The 25909-nt window shown below is 42.1% G+C and overlaps 2 protein-coding genes across 4 annotated transcripts in view; one reads left to right on the top strand and one right to left on the bottom strand.

Moving 5' to 3' along the window:
- Positions 1 to 293: 293 nt before the first annotated feature.
- On the bottom strand, positions 294 to 8409 carry LOC110366576 (cadherin-related family member 5). 3 transcript variants are annotated; one of them, XM_036150386.1, is made up of 17 exons: positions 8185 to 8409; positions 7685 to 7776; positions 7366 to 7580; positions 6877 to 6933; positions 6690 to 6782; positions 6498 to 6584; positions 6303 to 6413; positions 5532 to 5702; positions 5283 to 5373; positions 5088 to 5194; positions 4785 to 4985; positions 3187 to 3318; positions 3006 to 3084; positions 2721 to 2911; positions 2188 to 2208; positions 694 to 1618; positions 294 to 611 (listed from the first exon to the last, which is right to left on the bottom strand). In XM_036150386.1, exons 2-17 carry the CDS (start codon positions 7758 to 7760, stop codon positions 568 to 570), a joined length of 2601 nt encoding a protein of 866 aa, XP_036006279.1. In that variant the 5' UTR covers positions 7761 to 7776; positions 8185 to 8409; the 3' UTR covers positions 294 to 567. The 3 variants fall into 3 exon arrangements, with proteins under 3 accessions (XP_036006279.1, XP_021164107.2, XP_036006284.1); XM_021308432.2 differs by having other exon boundaries at positions 7685 to 8409; XM_036150391.1 differs by having other exon boundaries at positions 5088 to 5191; positions 7685 to 8409.
- Positions 8410 to 12169: 3760 nt separating this feature from the next.
- The window catches only part of LOC105933961 (kielin cysteine rich BMP regulator), a 29213-nt gene continuing 15473 nt past the window's right edge, over positions 12170 to 25909 (top strand). The window contains exons 1-20 of the mRNA XM_012873755.3: positions 12170 to 12700; positions 13785 to 14311; positions 15095 to 15167; positions 15540 to 15835; positions 15923 to 16097; positions 20673 to 20746; positions 20844 to 20937; positions 21180 to 21262; positions 21353 to 21446; positions 21525 to 21604; positions 21711 to 21796; positions 21964 to 22054; positions 23086 to 23185; positions 23297 to 23382; positions 24055 to 24148; positions 24426 to 24575; positions 24650 to 24756; positions 24829 to 24922; positions 25015 to 25188; positions 25277 to 25359. Of these exons, the coding sequence (XP_012729209.2) occupies positions 12583 to 12700; positions 13785 to 14311; positions 15095 to 15167; positions 15540 to 15835; positions 15923 to 16097; positions 20673 to 20746; positions 20844 to 20937; positions 21180 to 21262; positions 21353 to 21446; positions 21525 to 21604; positions 21711 to 21796; positions 21964 to 22054; positions 23086 to 23185; positions 23297 to 23382; positions 24055 to 24148; positions 24426 to 24575; positions 24650 to 24756; positions 24829 to 24922; positions 25015 to 25188; positions 25277 to 25359 (2679 nt within the window). The 5' untranslated portion in view covers positions 12170 to 12582. The remainder of the gene's footprint in view (positions 12701 to 13784; positions 14312 to 15094; positions 15168 to 15539; positions 15836 to 15922; positions 16098 to 20672; positions 20747 to 20843; positions 20938 to 21179; positions 21263 to 21352; positions 21447 to 21524; positions 21605 to 21710; positions 21797 to 21963; positions 22055 to 23085; positions 23186 to 23296; positions 23383 to 24054; positions 24149 to 24425; positions 24576 to 24649; positions 24757 to 24828; positions 24923 to 25014; positions 25189 to 25276; positions 25360 to 25909) is intronic.

Here is a 25909-nt window from a genome sequence, read left to right as displayed (position 1 = left end):
AATCTGTCATTTCTGCTTATTGTATGAGTAAAACCTTTAAAAAGAAAATTGGTACTACTGGTATTTCTTCATACTTTCTACACGTTTAAATTTTTGAATAACACAACACAGAGGAGGTTTGGCTTTACTTTCCCATGTGGCTATAAATGTAGAGCTATTTCTGACTGCTGCCATGTTACAGCAGGCAAACACAAAGGTTAGAAACTGGCCACCATGGAAACCAGTCAGTACTCTTTGAATGATGGGTACGGACGTTTGATGCAGTTTAAAAAAAAAAAAAAAAAGAAAATCTGTCACAATCAACGAATGATATTTATTTGAATAACTGATGTCAACTGCAATGAGTTTTCATTCGTATGTCCTATCTAAACCAACTGTGATCCGTGGACTCAGCATTGTGGGTATTCTCAACTTGGTTGTGTGTTGCTGAATGTTCTTTTCTTCTTCTTGTATTGACATGTTCTCTCACATGCGCAAGAGTGCCTCCTCATCCACGCCTCAGCAGAACCAGTCCAGTGTTTCTTTCTTGCTCGGTGTCGTCTCAGCTCTTAGCCATCCATGTTTATTTTAACTGCTCCATCTTCTGTACTCTGTCCGGTCGCTCTCAGTGTCTGTAATAAAATGAACGTGTGACTTAGAGACTGGGAATATAAACGGGACTACAATAGGCAGTCACTCTTAGCAGCTCCTCACCTTCACTGTTTCTGTCCACATCATCGTCACCAAGAAAGCCCTCCTCATCCTCATCCTCACCCTCACGACTGTTGGGGGTATTTCCTGAGTTTGTCGAGGTTCTCCTGTCCAGAGATGGGCTTTCAAAGTCCACCGGCCCTCCTCCTGACTCTGAAGGTTCTACATGATCCAGGGAGGTGAAAGGTTGGTCTGCCTCAGCAATAAGAGTCGGTCCTGATCCCGCTGGCGATTCGGGAGGGGTGTCCGTAGGGGTCGTGTCGATATGCACCAAAGTGGCTTTTAAAGGGCCGTGCTCCGGGGTGGGAGGTGGGGTTCCTGTTTCTCTGGCCGGCAGTGGGGACAGTGCTGGTGAATGCGAGAGGGTCTGCTCATTAGCTTTTGGGATTGAGGTGTCCATTTCTGCTGAAGTCAGTTCACCGCCAGACGGAGGAGAGGGGCTGCGGGCTGACTCGAGGTTGTTGGACGTGGTTGTCTGTAGATCTTGCTCGTTTAAAGGAGAAGGCTTGGTGTCGTGCTCAGTGGCTGGTTCTAGACCCGTGTTTGTCTGTTCTTCAGAAAGGTCTGGGGCCACATCCTGTGGTAAAACAGCATTTTCCTCAGGTAGCCTGCCGGCATCTGCCACATGGGTAGGGCTCGGATCCTCCTCGGCCGGGTGACAGTCAGGTGAGCTACAGGAAGTTTTAGTTGGTGTAGAAACATTGTTATTTAGGATCACGGGGCTTTGAACGCTTTCGTAAGTGGGGGTGGGGTTGGTCTCTGTAGCAGCAGGTGTTCTGGGTGAGGATGGTCCTGGGTTGAGGGGAATGTCCTTTGTGGCGTTAATGCCTGGTTTGTCTCGGAAGCTAAAGGATGGATTGCAGGTACCATATTCCTCATTTTGGAAGGATGCCTCCTCCATGTGCAGCATAGCGGTACGATGATTCACCTGAGGAGGAACCACAAAGGGGGCGTATCAGTAGACTTTGTTCACATTGAGCTGTTGAGCACATTCCCGCCAGCGGTACGATTAGTACCTGCTTTCATGACCAATTAAGGAATTTTCTGTTTTCTAAGCATAGACTGTTGAAAGAAACTGTGGTTTTCTGAGTCCAGTAATCAATATCTACCAGTGGGAGATGTCTTTTTTATATATGGTGAAATCTTTAATGTTTCATATGAAATCAAATGCCCAAATGTGGACCTGAACCAAAACAAATGGAATAGGGTATACATACTCAAGTTTTAGAAAACAATATGCTATTAAATTAAATTATGCACAATATTTGAGCATTTTAATGTTTTAATATTTATTGGCCTAAGTCATGAAAATACCTGACTAGAAAATAGATATGCTAATTTGTATGTTAATGGGTACAAAAATAAAAGTAGGAAGGGATAAAAAAAGGGCTACGAACTGATGAAGGGTTGAATTGACCCATAGCAAGGTATTATGAAACATATAGGCACAGGTATCAAAAAGGAAAGGAGTAGGATTGGCTTTAATCAAAAACTCACCAGTTGGAACCAACGTAAATTCTGTGGGAACATAATACAACAAATGTTTAGCGCATATTGAGATTAAACCAACAGTACGACATCATCATAGCTGTCAACTTAATTGAAAAGCTTGAACTTGCAGTTCTGTGATAAATTCTGTATTATTCCATAGACAGTTGTGGATTACCAATAGACTTGCAGGAGTCTTTCGCTCTGAATATCAGGGTAATCACCAGCCTCAGCTTCCACTGACCTTATGAAGGCCTTCCACGGTTTTATCTTTTCAAGTGTTTATTGTTTGGTCCTCCACAACAGTGAGAAAAAGTTGATAAAAGTTTGCTTTAATCAGCAGAGCATTTTTATCCTGCTGGGAGAGCGGCTCTTCCAGGATGTTGCTGAATTTGTTTGTGAACTTGTATTTTAACCCAGATTCTGAAGCCAGTGGAAGCTTTTTTAACCTTCATTACAATGCTTAATGAATGTGCAACGTGTGCAAGCTTGCCATCCTGTTACTCATCACTTGGGCAAAAAGGAAAATAAAATAACCTCACCACATTAGGGTGTTTGCCCTGGGCCACGCAGCCTCTCTCCAGCGGGTCTCTCATTCCTTTATGTTTCCTCTTTAGCCACATCAGCATGGACAAGACACATCCAAACGCACCCATGAACACCATAGTGAGGAAAAGCGCTTTGCCCACGGTGCAACCTGTCAGGCGTTCGTTTCCTGAAGGAGTGCGAGGGACTGCAGTGCACATAGAGAACCACCTGTAGTTTTTTTTCTCAGTGTTAAGCCACATTAGAAATGTTGGTAGTGTTGCTTTAGTATGGCCACTTACTTGGTTGTCCTTCAGGTAACACTTCCACCACTACAGTAGCACAAGTAGAGTCACCGGATTCTTGGTCTACAGCTGTGACCTGGAAAGGTGTTTTAAGTTTATAAAACATGAGTGATTTGGACTAGAAAGATATTCAAGCGTGTTTAACAGTTTTCTGTGCCAAAAGTTAAATGAAGACAACCTCCAGAATGTGCTTCTGCTGCGGCTTGAGACGACTGGTCCTTGCGATCAGGAGCCCCCCGTGTGTGACTTGATAGATGTCAGAGTGGTTGGATGCAGCACCAAAGGTAAAGTAGATCATTGGATTGAAGCCCTGTGAGATATACATACATACATACATATACACGTGTATATATATATATATATATATATATATATATATATATATATATATATATATATATATATATATATATATATATATATATATATATATATATATATATATATATATACATATATATATATATGCCCATTGGTCACAGGAGCAGAAATTCATCAGCCCTTTTTAGTTATGTGTGCATAGTTTGTACATTGTCTTGCAAAAGTATCAGAACCTCTGGAACACATTTTGTCCTGTAACAACCAAGGACTTTAATGTAATTAACTGGGATATTATGTAGTAAAGCACCCTAAAGGTATGTGTATTTGTGACCTTAGAGGTCCATAGTGGATTTAATAGTTTGCAGAACCACCTTCTGATTTAACTAAATCAGAAGGTGGTTTTATTTATTTTTTTATTTACTTTCCAATTTTGCTTTTAAAATTAGCCAGTGCTCATATTGGATGGAGAGCATCTGAGAAAAATCTCATATGGATTTAGATCAACGCCATTGTAACATAAATATTCTTTGACGTGAAACATTCCAGTGAAGCTCTGGCTGTATGATTTGAATCTTTGCCCTGCTGGGACGTGAATCTTTGGCTCAGTCTCAAGTCTTTTTCCACCTCTGACAGGTTTTCTACCAGCAGAGCCCTGTGTTTATCTTCATCCATCTTACTGTCATCTTTGACCAGCTTCCTTGTCCCTAGTGAGGAAAAGTGTCCCCACAGCATGATGCTGTCCCCCACACCATCATTTCACCATAGACAAGGCTGTGGATTGAGTTAGTTTGTTTTCTGCCACACGTCTTTTGGTTTTTGTTGTGTTTTGTTTTTCTTCTGTATTGCTTCTGGCACATTTTAAATGGTAATTTGTTGACAGCAATTGCTTTCTTCCTGTCACTTTCCCTTAGATGCTAGAGTTTTGGAGGGCAATGATCCTGTCGATAGATTCTCCCAAATGAACTGTGGATCTCTGCAGCTCCTCCAAAGTTCAAAGGGGCTTTTGGCTGCTTTTCTCGTTAGCGGTGTCCTTTTCCTACCTTAGATAACATATCTGTCTACAGTTCATGGCTTGGGGTAGTGTCTTAAACTATTCCAATACTTCATTCTTGGACCTGTCTGCTATTTTCTTAAGTTTTTACAAAGCTGTTTGTGCACTAATATTTTCTTAAAAAACATTTGAGGTCTGAAGTTATACTGAGATGTAATGATACACAGCTGTATTGCACGAAGACGGTTTACCTTGCTCTGGATTTTATTTAGGGGTAAAAGGGTCGTGTAAGCAGGCATGCATTGAATACATTGAGAGCCATTGATCATGAGCATTACCCTGTGTTGGTCTATCACAAAACCCCCTAAAGAAATCCAAAAGGTTTATCATTGTAACAAAATGTGGAAAAGATCAAGGGGTATGAGTACTTTTGCGAGGCATTGTGTGAATGCTTTAGAGCTCACATTAGCAAAGTCTTGGTCCCGGACATTTAAAATCAGCGCTCTGTTGTCGTACGTATTGACCAGAGAGGCTGCGCTCTTTCCAGCGGTAACGAAACCACAGTATTCAGGCAGCTCAAACTCCGGATGAAACTGGTTCACGGCCAGAACGCGGACCAACACTGTCGCAACAGAGTACTTCCTGGGATCATCGTCCTGGTATGCCTGCACAGAATATGGAAAATCATGGTATCAAGGTAGAGGGATGCGGGCAGCACTGAGAGAATCTTTCACAAACAGCCCATTTCCAGAGGACAGAAGTCTTACCATGACCTGAAGACGCAGCACTGGATTTACAAGTCTGTCTTTCACGCCCTTCGTCAGTCTCAGCTCACCGGTTTCTCTGTTGATACTGAAATGCCCGTCTTCATCTTCTAACATGAGCCCAAACAGAGTTAAAGAGGCGTTTATGTGACATCTGCATATCTCACAATTTTACATATTTTGTCATGCGTGTTGTACCAGAGAGAATGGCATAGCTGATGGAAGAACTGAGGCCTCTATCTCCATCCACCGCATGAATGGGTCCCGGAGAAAACTCCAGCACAATATCCTGTAGCATGGAGTACACTTGTTGCTCAGTGAAGCAGATACAGCTGAGATCTATCACTTGGTTTGAAAAGAATGAGTTCTGGATTGGTCCAGTCTGCCTGAAGTCTCAAACAACGATTAAAGGGTGTATCGTATTTCAAGGAGAGTAAAGGTGCTGACCTCCTCTCCCTCGGTGACATTGACCATGTACACAGGGCTGGTGCAAATTCTACTGGTCTCATCCTGGAATAGCAGGACACATGGCAGGAACTGTGGGTACTGGTCGTCTCCATCTTGGACCGTGATGGTGATGTTGGTGCTGATGTTGTAGTGCTCAGCAGTGTTCATTTCCTGGCACAGCAACAAGGCAGTGCAGTAAATCGTTCAAGGAAGACATAGATATTGAAACTTAAAGTGCAGGGTTGAATTAGCATACAATTATTATTGGCATGAATCTTGCTTTTAATGGTACATTCAAATAAAATAAAATGAATAAACCACAGATTTGGATGCACAGAAATTAATTTAATCTGGATTTTCCCTAATCTACACAGTATGTGGATGAGGAGAAACACCCGCAGGCTCAAATACACTTAGCATATGCCCATCATCAGGGGGGCAATCTCAGCGCAGAGAGATACCCAGACGTACGGAAGAGGATTAGGGTCATTCAAAAAAAACATATTTGAGAGAAAGGTCAGAATTGAATAGACTTCTTTTTTTTTAATGGTCCTTATCCTCTTCTGTGTAGATGAGAGCCGGTATTCTATTTTTCCACCCTTACGGGCAGAGCTCTGCCCATTAGGCTGTTGCTGCTCCGCAACACAGAGTGGGGTTAATCAGAGACTAGCTCCAGAATTTTGAAGAAGAGAGGGTGAAATGGGTACACCAAACACTTCTGAGATCAGCAAATAATAAATAAAACAGCATGGTAATAGCAATGTTACGAACAGAAGCACAGATGGTGACGGTGAGCTGAGTTTTGGTCTCGTAGTCCAGAGGTTTGGAAAGGATCACCTCCCCACTGTTTGGCAGATCAATCCGGAAGTACTCGGCATCAGGCTGTAACATAGAAAACATAATCTACAACCAACGACTGGTTTATCTTTTATTTATCCCATTTAGTGGTTTAAATGTCAAACTTACGGATGTTTGGTCAATTGAATAAAGGATCTTATCATTATCAGCGTCCAAGGCTTGCACGCTAAAAGCCACAGTATTTACTGGAGTCAGCTGAAAAAAACAGAGACAGACAGGCAGGAAAAACAAGCACGACCTTAGAGACGAGTTTGAATACAAGGTCAAATTTGTGTCACTGCATTTGTGAAATCGTCCTACCTCGCTCAAAGTAAACGACTGAGCACTCGTCTCTGAAAACATGGGCAAATTATCGTTCTCATTGAGAATCTCCACCATGATTCTGTAAACAGTCTTCGACAAAACCAAAATATACGCCCATTCAGGTTTTAATTTGGATTAACACGAAAGAGAACCACAGGAATTGGAAAAATGGTTTGAAATATACCTGAAACAAGTCTTCCTCATAACATGACAGCTCCGCCATTAAGATTGGACCAAGATTCTGGAAGACACAGGACAAACATGGATGCCTAAAATTTATTTTTACAGTACAATATCTTAGACACCTCCAACTTTTTAAAGGAGCTGGAAATGGAACATAACAACTTCAACCAGATGCAAAAATATTTAAAGAAATGTAAATAGACTGAGTGCCCGAGAAAGAAAAGGCAAATTTGGTTGACCTTCAACTGTGACCATTTCAAGGCAGCTGCCTGAGAACAATTTGACAAGATAAAGTGTGAGATATGAGGACAAGGGTGGAGGAGTTTGTTTTACCAAACATTTGATATAACGCGTCCGTTGTGATGCCAGACTATCACAAATGTTACTAGTTAGATTGCAATGATGAAACATTTTATCTTTTAATTGTATTTCCTGTCGAGGCGGTCCCCAAACTGCTCGAGCACTGTTAAAGGAACCGCCTCCTCGTTACCTCTCTATCAAGGATCCTTTCAAGTGACGTGTTCAGCCGGATGTTTCTTCCGTCTAAGTAGAACCAGTGAGCATCCCTTCCAGACAGACTCCACCGAACCCCTTTCAGGTCGGGGTTCGCCTCGAACTCAGCAACAATATCCCCATAGTGGCTGTTTTCTTTGATTTTCGCAAACACGTCCTGGCCATCCGAACATTCAGACCAGCCGGACATACCTGACAGAAAAAAAATAAAATAAAAAATAAAGGCAGTGTGTACGGAGATGCACTCTTATGACATGTTTACAGAAACATTTAAAAAGAGTACAAAATGGTTCTACCTGCAACCATGCGTAGGCATAAGAGGACCAGTGTCGTGTGGAACAGAGTTGAAAGATTCGTCTCAGCACGGGCCATTCCTTGGGAGCCAGATCTCGTTGAGCAAAAAGAAAGGAGGCTTCAGTGGCTTTAAAGTCTATTTCGCTCTGTCTTTACAACACTTGCCGCTTCTCCTTTCTCAGACCTTTTTAATTCTTGAATGCTAACCACAGCCACAGTAGTGTATATTGATCACTGACGACTGTAAGGATTGCATTGTGTCCTATCTCGGTAATAACTCTCTGTACTTCAAGAACCCAGGTTCATTGACATTATCAGAAGTTTCTGTGCTCTTTTTATCCAGCTTGTTTGAATATATTCCATCTGCAATCACATCCGGATCACCTTTAAAATTAAACCCCCTCAGCATTATGAGAGACACGTCCAGTTGCTTGCCGTTGCATGCCCGACTTATCTGACTGTGATGCGGTACGATCCACACGGTTTTACGACACTGACTGACCTGTTCTTGTCAAATCCCTCGCAACTTCCCTGTCAGCCTCCATCTTCCTCTGACTTGTGATGGATGCGACATGTTTGATTCCTGAAATGCCCCAAAAGAAAGCTCGTAAAAACCGGAGGAGCAAATGTAGGAAGAAGATTTAGGGAATAAACAATGACCCGTCGTAGATTAGACTCTGAGCCACAGGCAGGCTAGCTAAGCCCCCACTTTCCATCCAATCACCCTCCCACCCTCCCCACCTTCACGTTAAAGAGCAGACAACAGCTTATGCTGTGTGTCCTGGGATAAACGTCAGCTCAGAGGCTGAAAACTGAAGGTGGGGCTTTATCTGGTCAAGGCTCCAATCAGATTAGAGGTGGCAAGAACCTGACTGTAGGTTCAAAGACCAGGTCAGGGGTGAATGTAGGCGATATGTCTGCCACTTGACCTCTCAATCTTCACGTCTGGCTCACAAAGTTTTGTTTCTTTTCGTTCAGCAGCATTCCCCGTACAGTTAGTGGACCGTTCGTGTTACCGTTCAAGTTATAACTTGTAACAAGAGTCTAAGTACGTGCTTTACACAGCTTTTGCCTGCTGGACTTATTCAATTAGCAGTGTGTGACAAACTAATGGACTCTGACAAGGGATTAGCTATCAAATGGCGGCTGTTTATCTTCTGAAGATTAACCTACATGCCTTTACACTCTTGTCACAGCATGCACAGGTATGCAAACACAAAGAGAGAGAGAGCACACGTCTGTATAATCCTGCAGATTTGTGTGATAAATGGCCGTTGTCTGGCTCCATACAAATGTTTTGGTTAGTGGAAGCTTGTGGGGGGGGGGGGGGGGGGGACTCGAGTGTGTGTGTGTGTGTGTGTGTGTGTGTGTGTGTGTGTGTGTGTGTGTGTGTGTGTGTTATTTCCTAGATTGGTCTTTTTTCATGTTAATAACAGTTGTCGCATGCATATTGATCTACTGTGAGCCGACACGACCACTGGATGTCAGCAGAGATGTGGCTAAAAGATGAGCTAGATGGTTGACCCCTTGAACTTGTTTGTATTTTATCACATAAACGCAACATTTTAACGGATTTATTGTTGATCTAATTTAACAGGCCATTACTAAAAAAAAGAAAAAAAAATACCATGAAGACAAAGGAACACACCTGACAGGTCAAGGATAAAGTTGTGGAGAAGATTAAAGCAGAGATTGTTTTATAAAACACTATCTTGCGCTTTGAACATCTCGAGAAGCATTTTGTATTGTATCATTTTAAAAAAGCCCAGGTAAAATGTTATTTTTACAGTCTACCTATTAGTTGTGCACTCTAAAAAGCTGGCTTTTGTGGAAGGATGGCAAAAAAAGAAAGCCTGCTGTTGAAAGAAAGCATTTACAGTTTACAGCTTACAAAATGTGCTCTTATCAGACTACACCAGAAACGTGTTTTTTTTTAAACCTGTTAGTTGTAAAAAAAAAAAAAAAAACTAACATTACACTTTTTCAAACCTTTTTAACTCCTACTTCTTTGAAAGCCTGCACCGTCTTCTGAAATGACCTTAAACATCAAATAACAGACTCCAGAAGTGTTACCCAAAATGTGCAGATGTGTTACCTTTAAAACATCTACCGATTGGATGAAAATGCATGCTTCTTACATTTTGTTACACCCTGACTGTCATGATTTAGGTTTTGGTTTATTTGTTTTGGACTTTTCTGGACTAATTAGTTTTTACTCCCCTCAGCCAAGAGCCATCTGCCCCCATCCAATCAGCTCAGTCCACTCATCTGTCCCCATCCAATCAGCTCAGTCCACTCATCTGTCCCCACCCAATCAGTTCAGTCCACTCCACAGTCATCAGTCATCAGCCAATCACCTCAGATCTGCTCCACCTGCTGCCAATAATTGCTGTCAACTCTGCTCACCTGTTCACCTGCCTACATATACCCGCCTCTTTCATCCACTCACTGCCAGAATGGCTCATCTTGCCTCATGTGGACTGCTGTCTTGTCACGCTCAGGTTCTGTGTGCGCAGCCTGTTGGACTCTGAATCTTTGCCCATGTTCAGCCCTCACTGATGCAGGTTCCAGTGCCTGCGTGCTGCTCGGTTTATGCCCTGTTTTCTGTGAGGTCCAGCTGCTTTCTCTGCCCGTTCTGTTCTGGTCAGCTCCTGCAGCTCCTGTTCAGTTTTGGTTCTGCCATTCACCCCCACCTGCATCCTCTGGTCTTCTGCCAATTACTGTCTGCCTCATCTGCCATTATTCACATTCTGCAATAAACTTAAAAAACAAGCTCTGTGTCCGGCCGGTCAGAACGTATCGTTATTAGTGAAAACGTATTAGTCCAGAAAAGTCCCAAAACAAATAAACAAAAACCTAAATCATGGCACTGACCATAAATGTCAATGTATTTCATTCGACTTTGTGTGCCAGACCAACATGAAGTAGCAAAGTCATCTTTTTTTTTTATTGGATGAAAATCTGAAATAAGTCACGTCCATTTGAATTCTACTGCTTTTTTTTTTTTTTTTTTGATGCCCCTAAGTAAAACCCATTGCCTCCTGTTGGATTCTGTAGTCACCATTATTAGTAAATATAACCCACGTGTGTTTAATGCAAACCAATTACAAAGGCAGATGTTCTGTCAAGGTCGCCGACGCTTGTTAAAAGAAAATTCTCAATTTGCCGATGACCATGTAGAAAACATAGCAAACGTGTGATAGATGAGGCCAAAATTCAACTTTTAGACCTTAAGTGGAACATGCTTTCTGTGGCAGAATACAAACCTGACATCACAACACATTGTCCCTGCAGTAAAACAGGGTGGTGGCAGCATCATGCCATGGGAAACACTTTTCTTAAGGAAAGGGTCAGGAAAGCTGGTCAGAAAGACGTATCAACTGCAGCAGAAGTGGTTCCGTGAAGTAAGGACTACAACTATGTATAATTCTCCCTTATGTTGGTCACTTTTAAGAATTTGAGGTCTACGGGTGAACGGGTTCAAGGGAATGAATGAAGTTTGTTTCCCTGACAGTGGGCTTTCTGGGGGCCATGGGCCTATTGTAGATTCCGAGTCCCTCATCTTTCCGCATTATATCTAGTCTTCTGCCTCTTATCTAAACACTCAATCAGCCCAAGTAGCGTGAAAGCTGTAAGATCTTCAAAGGATGTTGTATATCATACAACCTCCAGAGCCCGTGGGGGCAGGGGGGGAGGGGGGATTGTGTTATGTGTTATTACAGACAAAGTGAGATGAGTCACAGATGAGGTTTTGTTTGGTATGTGGAACAGCAGTGGAAAGATCTAACATCACCTTAAACTATCTTGCATGGATCTCCTGCTTTGGACGGTGTGGAAGAGCAATCTTTTTGAATCCAAAAGGAACAACCCGGGTGTTTTCAAAGTGTTATCCTCACACAATACCTATTCAAGACATGTGGGTACATTTTTTTGCATGTCTTTTTTCTTTTCTTTTCTTTTTTGACTGTAAGTATCAGATCAGATCCACAAAAGGTCAAAGCCCTTAGGATGAAGCCAGAAACGTTATGAACTACAAGACCTGAGGTCCGGTTGTTTTATTGTTTAAGCTGTCATTGGATTTGCCATTGTCCTAGATAACTGAGACCCTTCCCCAGCAGAACGTCTGAGAGTTGCTGCTTGGGACTCTCTAATTTAACATTTTAAGATCAGGAAGACCTGGGAGAATCGTTGTGGAGACAGAGGGGGTTTAGTGCACAGTGAGATGCACTGGTGGACTGTTTCCAAGAGCAGTGAAACCAGGCTGTATTTATCTCCACCCGCCGTCTTTTGTCTGCCTGTGCACACAGTCACTCCACACATATTCTACGCAGCTTCAGCATGGCTCCCCTCCAGTCTCCAGACCAGATTTTAGCTGATTTCCGTAACTGGGGTCTTATAGGAAATCAACACCACTGGATAGTGCAGACTGAAGTTGTCTTTCTCTCTAGCAAAAAAAAAAAAAGGGGGGGGGGAACAAAGAAAACAAACAAGGAAAGAAGAAAAATGCACTGGGAGACATCCCTGTCGGTGCCCTCCCACAGACTAAGCACATGAACTTTTAATCTAAATGCCTGCCTTTCCGTTCCCCTCTTTGGCTTTATTAGAACATGTGTACAGAAAGTTGCTAATGTGTTTCAATTTAGGCCTACTGCAAAGGGGCGAAGCAGGGCCCTGAGGGGGCTCCAGAGAGTGAGACTGCAGAGAAGTGACGCCCTGCCTGTATCCAGATGTTTCATGTTTCCCTCGGCGCGCTCTCTGGAGAGGTCTGACCGCCGTGGAGGAGCGCTGGGAAGTGGCGAGCCTGCAAGTCTCGTCTGTGGCAACAGATTAAAATGACAACGGGCCGCAGAACCTTCATATAAACTGTTTGGATTTTGATCCATGCCATTGGTCCTGAAGCATGGAAAGCAGCAAACTGAGGACGTCGCCGCCGCCGCTGCTGCTGCTGCTCTACTTGCCTTTGCTTTGGTCCCTCGAGATGCCTCTGCACGGACGCTCTGCCTCGAACCAGGAGAATGGTGAGATCACTGAGTTACCGGCTGAGTCACTGACAGACTGCGACGCTTCATCAGGCTATATATCTAAGTCAGGAGTCTCGTGCAAAGTTACCTGAACTGTTTAAACTGAAGCTTTAACATTTAAATGAACAATAAGAGTCACCTAAAGCATGAGCTCTAAAAAATATGCGAAACTAATAACTTTTTTGCTTGCACACATATAAGAAGTATGTTACCTTTATAATCCATGTTAGAATAAGCTGAGAATGCACAGCAATTTCAGGCAAAGAAAGGATCACCTTAGTCAATATATTTATTTCAAATAAACCATTGAGGGAATATGTAATAATATGCCTCATGTGTTCATATATAAGTTGATCCATCTGTTCAGTATTTTCACCTATTTATCCGTGCATATCTCCAGCGGTCTATGGGCGAGAGGCGAGAGTACATAGCTGGAAATGTCTACATATTCTATTGAGCCGGTAATATTTTACAGTAAGACGATAATGAGCAATAACCTTCAGTAACGCTGCTCCACGGGACCGACTGCTGCCAGTCACTTATACAGGTGCATCTCGGTCCATTAAGAAAATCCTCACATTGCTGATTTATTTCCGTGATTCAATCCAATCTTTGTAGACCTGAATCGCAAACACATGGATTTCTGTGAATTTTAATGACGAGCACGTACAAGTACTGAAAATCCCAAATTAAGTTTATCGGACCATTAGAATATTAAATGATCGCAGTTGAAACGGATTTCAAACACAGAAATTTTGTTTCCACCAGGAAGACAGCCGATTTGATAGCTGATTCTCAACACCTTCCAGTGCACAGATTATCTATTGTATGTATTTTCACCTGTTCATTAAGTAGGAACGCCTATTGGCAGGGAAATGTTTTCCTGCATGATTTTTACTATTGTGTAAGTCTCTGCAGGCATATCAGACTGATAGCATATTAGTTGCCTGCTGATGTCTGTGAAGCAACCATGAGTAAATGACTGCACTTGCTAACATCCTGATCCAGGATCCACTGGATCATCCTTCTGCCCTGATGCTGCACATTTTTTTACGTTTTCCTTCTTTTGCTCTTTTTGTAGCGATTGACCTTCTGGCAGCTCTAAACTTATCTCAGCACCGAAGTGGTGTTTCTAGACTGCACAGTCCAAGTGGCGTAACGTATAAAATACGTTCCAGAGCAGCGTACCTGATCCTTTCCCAGGAACACTCCACATTCCTGCACTCCAACTTTCACGGCAGCATTGGCGTGCATCTGGTTGGACGCCAGGCCTCCGGATCCAGGGCTACCCTCTTTTCTCTCTCCTCAGCATCCTCGCCTATCCTCCAAATCATCTCCTCCACCGTCAATAACTCTCTGCGGTTGGACTTCCACTCTGCTGGAGTATCGCGCGCCAGCTTTCATTTTCCAAGGGGAAACCCCGTCGCTCAGGGTGAATGGGTAGAGCTGGCCGTGAGCCTGGAGCCGGACAGATTGGTGTTTTATGCCGATTGCCAAGACGCTGTAGTCACGGGAATAAAAAGTGAAGACAGGATCGATTTGGACGTTCCGCATGACGTCGTCATCGCTCTTGGAAGCACACCAGGGAGACAAGACAGCAAATTTAACGTGAGTTTCTTGCACATGAAGTAGAGAGGCCTCCAAACGTGCGCCCCTCAGAGATTGGCTTTTTTTTTTTTTTTTTTCGTCACAACCACACACATTGTATGTATTGTATGTGATAGAGCAACACAAAGTAGAGGATGTTACTTAGGTCTGGACTTTGATTGAGCCAGTTCAAGACATGGATCTGTTTTTTATATCTAGATAATTCTGTTGCATGTTCAGTGTCATTGTCCTGCACCCCCCACCCAACCACTCTGAGCTGTGGAGCAGCCACATCAGAGCTACCATGGGTTACCATCCTGGTTACCTCTCTGGTTGATGCTCTCCTCCTCTCCATCTACTCTCCATGGGGCAGCTGCTTGTTTATCACCGTTCTCTATCAAATCCCCTTGACACAAGAGTTCGGTAAAAAAACAAAAAAACAAAAAAAAAGTCCTCTAACTTTCCAATGAATTGCTACTTTGTGTTTGATTATCACATACAATCCCATGAAAAGACATTGAAGTTTGTGGTTGTGACAACATCTGGAAAAGCTGAAGGCGTAGGAATGCTTCTCTGTGGCTTTATTTTAAAAGGAAATAAAAGAGGGTTGCATTACAATCATCTGGTATTTTAAAAAAAAATTATTTGAACTTTATTGGTTTGTCTCCCATGTTCCAGGACTCGTGATATTAAATGACTAAAGACGCAAACATAAATATCAAACATTGTTTTAAAAGTGGGAAAAAAAACACAGGAATGGGTTGTAAAATAAAACATTTCCAAATTGTTTCTGTTTCTGTGCAGGGATATCTGAAGAAAGCAGAATTATCACTGAAAGCATACACGAGGCGTCCGTGGCACTGTGACAACATTACGGGTGAAACTTTTTTTAAAAATCCTTGATGTATATCTGATACCTTACAGGATTTGGGGCATAGGTTGCCTTGCTACCATAGGATCCCCTGTTTATTTATTTATTTATTTATTTATTTATGTATATAGCTTCCTTTTTTTCTCTCACTTGTTCAGCCTGTTCGTTTTCTCTGCTTGTGTTATCGTATCAGGGTTACAACGAGAAATTTGCCCGAGCAGATTGTTATTCCCCAGTGTGGGTCTTCATTCCGTGATCCACAGGATGTTTGTTTAAGCTGTCCTACATTTAAAAAAAAAAAAAAAAAAAAAAAAAAACAACAACTCTGTATTGCGTTGCTTTCCTTTTCTTCCACAAACGGCCTGTTTCCTCTCCCAGATGACCTGCCCCTGTCTCATTACAAAGACACACATGGTCCAAATTTCCCGGCTGACACCAGTCAAACGTTCCACCGTGATGCTCCACCCAGTAAACATCAAACGGACCGCAGGCCGCAGGAGCAATCTGACGAGCATCCCAAGGATGTCCAGGGAGACCATCAGCAGAGGGCCGCGGTGCTGGGGCCTCCAGGATCTCCTCACGGGGTTCAGTCTGTCTCTCAGGAGCAGACAACCCTCAGCTTGGACAGGAGACTGGAGGAGTTGGCTCGTATGCTAGACATGGTCAAAGCTCAGGTGATGAGTGCTGCCAAAATAGTTGACTTTGAAAAAAAAAAAAAAAAGTTAAACTAATACAGTTTCCTCATTCCGGTCTGTAAAAAGAACGCAGATCTACAATCCCGTGTGAAATACCTCGAAGAATGTGAGTGCGTGAGGCGACAGTGCGTGTGGGAGGGACGCAGGATGGAGGAAGGCGAGCGCTGGCAGACCGACCACGACACCGCGTGCTTGTGTTCATCTGGAAAGGTCACGTGCGAACCCCTCAGCAGAAATCAAGGTGACTTTCATCTATTTATCTCGCTGTTGGTTTCCTTTATCTGTCGTCTCCTGCCAAAGAGACACATTTGAACGTTTTTGGTTTTGGCCCTGCTCAACCCCAACCTCTGTTTCATTGCACCTATACCCCCAGTCCCAGCACACTAAAACCTGAAATAGCTGTTCCTTCTTTTTGCCCGATTTATTAAATTAGCAGTCTTTGGTCAGTGGCTTTATTTATACTGCTTTTCTCCCACACCAAAGCAGTATTTAAACAAGTATTTCCAGATTGGATCGTTTATTTGGTTTATGACTAAAATCTTATTTAAATACTCTTGTCCCGATCTCCAGGTGCTTGGATTTAGATCTTCCTTTGTGTTTGTATTTCGACTATTTGTGTGCTTTATATGTTTCCTAGATTGTTTTTTTTTTATTATTTCCTTATGCTTATTCTTAGGAGTTTGAGCTTTTGGGTTTATGTTTGGAGCCATTCATTTGAGTTCATTTGTGGATTATGTTCTTAGTTTGTTCTTTGTACTTTTTGTATAATTTCTGTTAGGTTCCTTCCGCGTGTTTCTTCCCTTCAGTTCTTGTTCTCCTCACCTCAGCTCCTCTGTTCTCAATAATTCTAGCTGTTCCTCCTAATTAGCTCCTCAGTTTACCTGCCATTCCTCCTCGCTGCCTCAATATATATTCTCTCTGGTTCTCTCTGTTCCTTGCTGGTTTTCTTTCGTTGACGTTATGCTTCCTGTTGCTCCTTTGCTCTGCCTTCATGTTCCCAGTTGCTCTCTGTACCTTGTCTGTCTGGGGGGGGGGGGGGGGTTCTCAACTATTCCATGTTTCCTGCATGATGTCCATTTGTGAGACTTTTTTTTGTGGTTTTCTCTCCTGTTTTGCCTCAACAAAGAAACCACTGGGATATTAACTTTGGCTAAGCTCTGTTCCCCATGGAGGTGCTTAAGTGTCTCCAAGATTTAGTTGCGGGAGTGGCATCCTCTGCTTCCGTCTTTGGGCCTGGTGGAGCAGTTGGAGGAAGAGGGATCGGACCACCAAAGTGGTGGAGATTTTTCACAAGCCACTTCTGCTTCGCTCATGGCGCCAAGTCGCCTGCATCTTATCTGTCCCCATCTCTGTCCCGGGGGTTCGGGTCCACACCTCAGCTCCTAGCTCTCAGGGTCTGGCTGACGCCTCTGCTCCAGTCGTTGAGGGTTCGACGCTGTCTTTCCCATAACCCCTCACCACAGACGAAGGCATCATCACAAAGTTTCCACTCTTGTCTTGGAAAGTCCAGCTAATGCCCTCAGTACAGTCCCGGAGGGTCCGCCCTCAGTGCCCCAGTTGCACCATTTCAGAGCTCCTATACCAGCTCCTTGCTGCCAGAGAGCCCTAGAGCCCGATCCTGATCTCCTCTGCATAGGCTTGGCCATCTTCTGTCTCCACTTCCTGAGTTCTCCAACGGGGGTTCAGGTGGACCCGATTCCAACTCCAGTGTCTGAGTTCTTCGATGAGGTTGTTCAAGTGGATCTGCCACCGTTTCCTTCTCCAGGACTCCCTCTTCCTGCTTGCAGTCCCCTCTCTTTGTTGAGGGCTTTGTTGAAGGTTCCAGCGGTCCAGGCTCCATTCTCCACAGCTCCTTCATGAGTGCCAGAGTCCAGCCCCAATGTTCAAGTGTCCAGAGTCTAGTGCCAGGTTCCTGTCCTCTGAATTTTAATTGCCAAGAAGCATTCACGTCACCTGACGAGATCCAGATCTGCACTGCTGCCCACCGACCTCCAGATCTCCTTCACCATGGTCAAGCTCCAGACTGCTGATGCCACCAGCCTCCTGACCTCATGTAGTGCCATTTCCATTGCCCATTCCATTGCAACCCTTTTTCCTGTTCATATTCTATAGTGGATGCAATTTTAGTTCATTTATAGATTAGATTCTTAAAGAAGCTCTGCATTTGGGTCCTCCTTGAACCAAAAGGTGACTCCTCTGGATAATCAAAAACATTACTTGGCAAAAAAGGAGGATGTATTTCCCCGCTTCAGTCTGTTATAAAGGTTATTGTAAACAAGTTTGCTATGTGCGAGCAGAACCCATCTGGGTTTGATTGAGAATAAAGCTGGGATGATGCAGAACTGCTCAAAGCTACTTGTGGCTGTACACCCACACTGGGAGTATGTTATGTTCAAATGTGCATTTTCCACAAATGATTTTAAAAAGCTGCTTGAGAAAATGACTTAATGTCTCATTAAATTTAAAGTGCAGAACCGCAGGGCACAGTTCAGTCTAAAATGAAAAGTTTGAAAACAGAAAAACGTTCTCCAGTGATGCTTTAACCATTAAAGGCGAAGAGGGTTGTCAGAGTAACTAACTGTAACTTTGCTATTCTGCCAGCTATGAATGATTATTGAGGGGTAGGCAGGACATTTGACCGTACTGCTGCAGTTCTGCTGAGGGTTTACTGTCACATTGTAATTGTCACTAAGCAAAATGCATTACCAGAGGGGGTAACTCATCGTTTATGCCTGGCAACAATGCAGAGTTCAAAGGACAAATATACAGTGATAATTGTGACATCTCAAACATATTTGCTTAGTAGCATAAAAAACATATTGCTATTTTTCTGTGATATTGTGAATGAGATGTAAAGTACAATAAATGATGGTCATTTTTATTTATTTTTTATTTTGACAACACCAAAGGCACGGCTACCAAAGTAGGATTTTTTAGATTTTTATTTTAGTTTTTTTTTTTTTTTTTTTTTTTGGGGGAGGGGTATCTTGGTTGCATGGTATATAATAAAACAATATTGCTTTGTCACCAATACTTTTAGCTCAGCATAAGTTGTTTTTAAAACTATAGCAACTGTTTAAGATTTTAGCATTTCAGTGAACATAAAAATGTATTTAAAGCATGTTTCCATGATAAAACACTGTTCAAATTTCTAAAAACCTAAGTTCCATCTGAGGATACAGATAAGAAAAACGAAACCTTTAAACTTTAATGAACAGTTTGCCTAGACACTCCAAAATTGCCTTCATAGACATTTAACCACGCAGCATAAAGTTTGATCGCTGTTTCAGCCAGGCTGCAGGAGATTTTATGGGACAAGTTGAAACATGTTGCCACGTGAAAGCCAGGGCTCTCACATACAATGTATACCACACATACAGTTATATTCCATAATCTAGAATATGTGTTCCAATAGAGCTGATTTGTTAAATTAAAAGTACCTTTTCAAAATAATAAACTTTTATAAGATAATAAACTCAATTTTCCTTTTATCTAATAAGATTGCTTAACTGGTCTGAACACAATGCGACTATCACAGGAATGACCTAATGGTAGCGTTGGTTAACCTCACACTATGTTTTACAGCTTCACTCACCCCAACATGCCAGATGCTTGAAACTGAATGTGAAATTGCAGTGAATATTCATCTGACCACTTCAGGGCACTGTAAGCGCATTGAACTTTAGTCCAAGATGATTAGACAGCCCTGTGCTATGGAAAAACCAAATAAATAAAATAAGAGCTACCCTAACCCAGGGGCATCAAGGCAAAAATAACATGCCAAGTCCAAATACAGCCAACAATGAATTCCACACTTTTTATCCCAGTACACATGCAACTATTCAGATGAGAGCACATTAGAAATTACACACACACACCGGTGCAGTATTTCAAACAGGTCTCCTTGTTTTTAGACCCATGGTGTTTTTCAAATCTCCAGGCTCATTGCAATATAAGAGTAGTGCAACAGTAGCTTAAATATGTACGTACCAATGATGTCCTGATCCAAAGTGTGCACCAAGAATCTGCTCATGGTAGTTAAAAAAATCTTGACTTTTTTTCAACCGCTATATAAAATGTAACTCAAATATAATTTTTCTAGCTGAGCTGGTTGTGTGGAGATTTGGATCTGGGTGGGAGATGGTCACGATTCTATGGAGTTAAACAGCTTCTCTGTCTCCAGCTCCCACCACTTATCCTTTTCCTAAATTTCCTCTGCCTGGAGGACTCCAGTGGCTGATAGAACTGGTAGAAGACACGAGGACTCGCACTCACATTCTCTTTGATCTTGTGCATGTTTGTGTCAAGGGATTGCCCGTTGGCTACTGGCACAGTGGGCAGTCCCCCTAGCCCATGTCTCGCTCTGTGATTACTGCCCCCTCACATACACAAAAACATTGTCTCAGTCGTCTGGAGGGCTGTCATTATAGTCACTGAAGGCTGCAAAGCCCATGCTAAATGAAAATGACATTTGATCAGGGATGTAACGTGCTGCGATAATTTGCTTCGCAAGATAGACTTTTTTTTTTTCAACCCACTTATTAGAGTGGTGTTCTTTTTATTGTACAGGCAATCCTGTAGAAATGTCTCCTTTGACCTGTTTCACCTCCATCAAACCTACAGTATTTAAGGCCAAGTATAAGGTTTGTAGCAAACCTCATACTTGGATATAAGGTGAAGAAAAGCACCGGTAGGCTATACTATTTTCCACAGTTCTTCCTCATTTATTTACCTTTGCATTATCCAACAGCTGGAACATTCAGATGGGATATGACTGCTAAATTAAAAGCACTAAAAGAGTGTGTGTCATCTTTAGGCTGTGAGCCGGACCCTGTGGTTCACAACGTCTCCTATGAAGTTCTAGATGGCTGCCAGACATGCGGGTGTAAGGTGAGACTTTCACACCGGACAAAGAAATGCGCAGATCCGTATAGTCCGTACACTTTTTTGCTTATTGTCTTTTTGTGTGTTTATTCTCTGGTTTCAGGGAGGTGACAGGGAGTGCCCCTCACCGCCATGCCCCTCAGTAGACGGCGCAGTGCAGGAGACGGTACCTGACGACTGTTGCCAACAATGCAGAGGTGGGGGCACAAAAACTAAATACAGAAATGCAGTCATTTTTATTTTATTACAAGTTGAAGTTTTAGTTCTGTTGAAGCATATCTATGGTACCAAATACATACAGAAGCAGTGTTTGTTTTTATCTTGTAACATGTTCTACATTACTGTCTTAAGAATAATTGTTTTGTTTTTAACAGAATTAGTTTTATTAAACATAATCCTTGGAAGCAGAAGAGCGATAACCTGAGTTGTGTCCTTGCAGGTTGTACCCATTCTGGTGTCGGCTATGATCATGGAGCCAAATGGAGGTCAGCCGAGAATCCCTGTGAAGTGTGCTCTTGTTTGGTGAGGTTAAAAACAAGTATCTGCCCTGGAGCAAGCTTAGATCCCGTCTTTGGCTTGATCTTTAGTAACTCTGCTTCCTTCTGGGATCAGGAGGGTCACGTTCGCTGTGAGAGGGAGCAGTGCAGCGCCCCCTGCCAACACCCTGCTGCCCCTCCCCCTGGTAGCTGCTGTCCAGTTTGTCAAGGTGGGTTTTCTCCGTTTACCTTTAGGCTGGAAACTAAGAAAGGATGCATACATGTGTATGTGTGTTTGTGCCATGCAGGCTGTGGTGTAAATGGACGTGACTTCCCTAATGGAGCTGTGATTCCTACTGGAGACAGCTGTCAGGAGTGTTCATGTGTGGTACGTGTATTCCCATTCATAATGGGCTTTTTTTCTTTTTTTTTTACATGAATATATTAAATTATGAGCATAATCTTAAGGTATGCATGTGTTCTCTATCTGCTAGAATGGAAATGTCGTGTGCACAGAACTTCGGTGCCCCGCCTTGTCTTGTCGCAGCCCCGTGCATCGTGCTGGTGACTGTTGCCCTCGGTAACAAGCATTTATAAACTCCTACACGTTACTTAAATCTGACTTTGGTATTGGTTCTCTTGTTTTTAAATGTTCAGGTAATAGATTTTGTGAAAATTCGTCGCAGATTTCTTTTTTTTTTTTTGGTCATGTTTTATATCTAAGCATGACTGTTGTGTAATTTGCAGATGCGAAGAGTGTGAATATGAGTCAGAGGTCTATGTGAATGGTCAGAAGTTCTCATCATTGACCGACCCCTGCCTGCACTGCCGCTGCTCTGTGAGTGGGAGGAGGTTTTTTTTTTTTCTGTTATCTGATGTTTATGAAACTGGATTACAGCTCTTTCCAAAAAAAGAAGTGAAGCTCTAGAACGGTGATTGCTGCTTCTGAACAACTAAATGAGCAAAGGTAGAGACCAGAGTCTCTGCTACTGTTTAAACTTTGCTAATAAGCTATCTTAGAGGACATGATATATACAACCTCAAAAACTCGTGTAATGTTTTAATGAATTCATGATGACGGTTTCGTCTGTTGTAGTAGTGATTAGGGCAAAAAATGCTTTTAGCACTAAAAGAAAATGTTTTTCTGAACGGAATTTTTCCTAATTTTTATTTAAATTCTAGTTCGAGTAAAGTTATTGTTATTGTTTTATCCTTTTATATGATTGCTTTATAGCACAAATTTATGGGAGCAAGAAAATAAAACACTGAAATTAGTTTTCTGTGAAGTGAGTTCCTTTTATTCATCCTTAATGTTCTGCATAGTGGCAAAGACAGCAGCAACAGTTGTGTGGCCAAATTCTTCAATCAAGATTCTCGATATCTTTTGATTATATGTTTTATTTTAATATAAAATCCTTAAATTCTTTGTCATCTTATAATTAGAATAATTTTTTTTCCAAATTTTTGCTTAAATCCACCACATTTTATTACGCTTGTAGTTTTATTACTCACATGAATGTCCGGTTGCTATAGAAAAAAATTAGATGTAAGCTTTTAAAACTTTTTTTCCTCAATCTCAGTAAGAAGGAGTTTTCAAAACCATCGATTGTTTCCTCAGATTTATATTATATATATATCATTATTCCTATTGTCATTTTAACGTATGTTTAAATAATTTACTAATCATTGGACTTAGGCTTTGTTTACCTTTGGCAGAGCATTTTATCTTTTTATATGTTTAAGTGAAAGCCAGTCAAAACCTATTTAAAAAGGTAGTAATCTTATCTGTCCTGCAGGTTTAGATCATTGATATATCCAGGATACTGCCGCATGTGCAGCATTTAATAGCATCTCAAATGTGTTTCTTAGGAAGGCCAGGTGTCTTGTGAGCGAATGGAGGCCTCTTGTCCCACACTGCAGTGCAGTCATCCAGCTAAGAGGAAAGGAGAATGCTGTCCCACGTGCAAAGGTCAGTATAAAACTTTTTCTGTGATTTTTCTTCTTTCTCTGTATGTAAGATCTCAGTTTCTCTGGTTTGGCCTGAGTAAAAACAGCCAAGGGTTTGTGTTTGTTCCTGCAGAGTGTGAGTTTGACAGGAGAGTGTATGCTGATGGAAACGTGTTTGTTCCCCCTGGGAATGGACCGTGCCTGCAGTGCAGGTGTAAGGCAAGTCTGTGCAGTGTGCATCAGAGGGGATACAGTTTTGAATTCTGTCCAAAAAGTGTTTTCTAAGAAAAACTTTTTGAATCTTTTTTCATGGGTATTCACTTGAAAAGATTTTTTTTTTTTTTTATGTTTTGTATTGTATACGTACATTTATTATGTATATTTTACTGTTTGCCCATATTTAGAAGATTCCCATTGGAGGTTTATATGTAACCATCAACAAGTTTTTATTATAACTCTAGCTAGATGTTTGTTTACTCTTCTTATCAGAAAAGATATAGTTAAATTAAATAGGTCTGTTTCCAGGCAAGGACCTGGCTTTAAAACTCAGCCTATACAACCTCTACAACATTTCTTCTCATATTGAGTCTGTATGTATAAAATTCACTCAAAGTTCAAACTTCATTAAAAATCCTTAAAGTCGAATGTCACATTTTATCTCCAATAAACACAAATGTAATGCATTAAAAGCCCCAAATCCACCTGACATTCATGCTGATTTATGAGTGCATGTGAATTCCTGACAGGACAGGAAGTGTACAAATATATTTCACATATTTTTCTCAATAAGGTTCAAAGAAAACATTTATCCAAAGTATCTGAAGTATTGCTTCCAGAAATGCATGTACCATATAAAAATACCATACATAGATTTTTTTTTTTTTAATCTAGGCTGGGAATGTAGCTTGTTATGAAGAAAAATGCTCTCCTGTCCGGTGCTCCAATCCAGTCATTGATCCTCATCTGTGTTGTCCAGTCTGCAAGGGTAATTATGCACAAACACACACAACAGCAGCACATCAACCAGGGAGTTTGTCTTTTGCCTATTGGGGAAGTCCAGAGTGTCTGGTGGTGTTGATGCATGGCAGCCTTTCTTCTGTTAGTCTGTCCCAGGGCAACTGTGGCTGGAAAATGTAACTCACCACCACCAGCATGAATGGGTGAATGACTGAATGTAGTTGTGAAGTTGTGAAGACATTTACCATTTACACATAAATACACACAAAAACAGCCTGTATGACAGTACTTCTCCCTTCTTGTAGCATGTGTGCACGAGGGAGTTGAATATGAAGACAGCTCCACTTGGCAACCAGACGGTCCGTGCTCCAGTTGCACCTGCGTGAATGGGGAGACCGTATGCGCACCCGTGCAATGCCCACCCACTGAGTGTTTGCATCCCACCAAGATCACAGGTGAGACTTGGCATGATAGAGATTTCTTCGGCTGACCGGTGTGTGTAAAACCTTCCAACATTTCTTTCTCTCAGGTTCCTGCTGTGAAATATGTGATAGCTGCACCTACAACCATCGGATTTACAGCAACGGACAGAGATTTACGACCCCCGACCAGCCCTGCCACTTATGCAGCTGTTTGGTAAGTGTTTGACCACAGAACAGGACGATTTGCACGCTTACTCCGGCTGACGCATTTCCGCCGTCTCCTCAGAGCGGTAACGTTCACTGTGAGAGACGATCCTGTCCTCCACTAAACTGCACCAATTCCTACACCCCTCCCGGAGAGTGCTGTCCCAAATGTCCAGGTCTTCCTTCTTGGATGGTGATAAATATTTAAAGAAGTCTGATCTGCAGCTGTTTCTCAGTTATTGAAAAAAAACAAATGTCATTTTGGCAGACTGCTCCCTCGACAACCGTGTGTTTGTGAATGGAGAGGCTATTCCTAACCCTGTGAGTGAGTGTGAGGAGTGTACGTGTGTGAGCGGAAGGGTGGACTGCCATCAAACGCACTGCCCCCATCCTCGATGTAATGCCCCTGTGCCTGGACCGTGCTGCCAGAATAACTGCAATGGTAAGAAAATGGAAAATTGTTGTTCTCGAAATTAAAAAAAAAAATAAAAACCTTACACGATTTAATTCAGTTTTCTTTTACTCCTCAGGCTGCAGCTATGCTGGGAAAGAGTATCCCAATGGAGAGGACTTTCCTCATCCGACAGATCAATGCAGGACATGCAGCTGCGTGGTAAAACATCAACACACACACACACACACTTTTGTTGTTTTGGTTTGTAACGTGCCCTGTCTGGCTGTGTAGCACTAAGAATGGCTTTCCTAATGCCAAAGAGAGCCCAAAAGATTTACTTTCACAAGTGGAGCATTACTGCTTTCGCTATAGTGCTCCGCTTGATGTGTATGCAAAAAAAAAAAAAAACGTTATTGGATATCATTTTGGGATTATTTCAAGTTCAATGGACACAGAAACCGAAAGGTGAAAGAGAAAGAAAGGAAGAGAGCAAGGAAGAGAGAAAGGTGACGGAAAACGTGAAAGGGGAGAAACGGGGCCAAAAATAGAGAAGAGGAGAAAGAGGGTACAAGACAACATCCTAAGAGTCTGCTTCTACGTCTATAGAAAGAGATCTAGAAAGAACAACAAAACCAAACAAAAATATATCACTGGTATAAACAACCATTGCTTCACCATTGTCACTGAAAAATATGCAGTATTGTTTAATAGAAGATGTATTTAGTGACAGTAAAAGCTAATTATAGGGTTTATCTGTATAGAAGTGTAT

This window comes from Fundulus heteroclitus, chromosome 2 (genome assembly GCF_011125445.2).
Source record: "Fundulus heteroclitus isolate FHET01 chromosome 2, MU-UCD_Fhet_4.1, whole genome shotgun sequence".
NCBI lineage: Eukaryota > Metazoa > Chordata > Actinopteri > Cyprinodontiformes > Fundulidae > Fundulus > Fundulus heteroclitus.
Note: the sequence above shows the minus strand (reverse complement) of the source record. Positions and strands in the feature narration are given on the sequence as shown.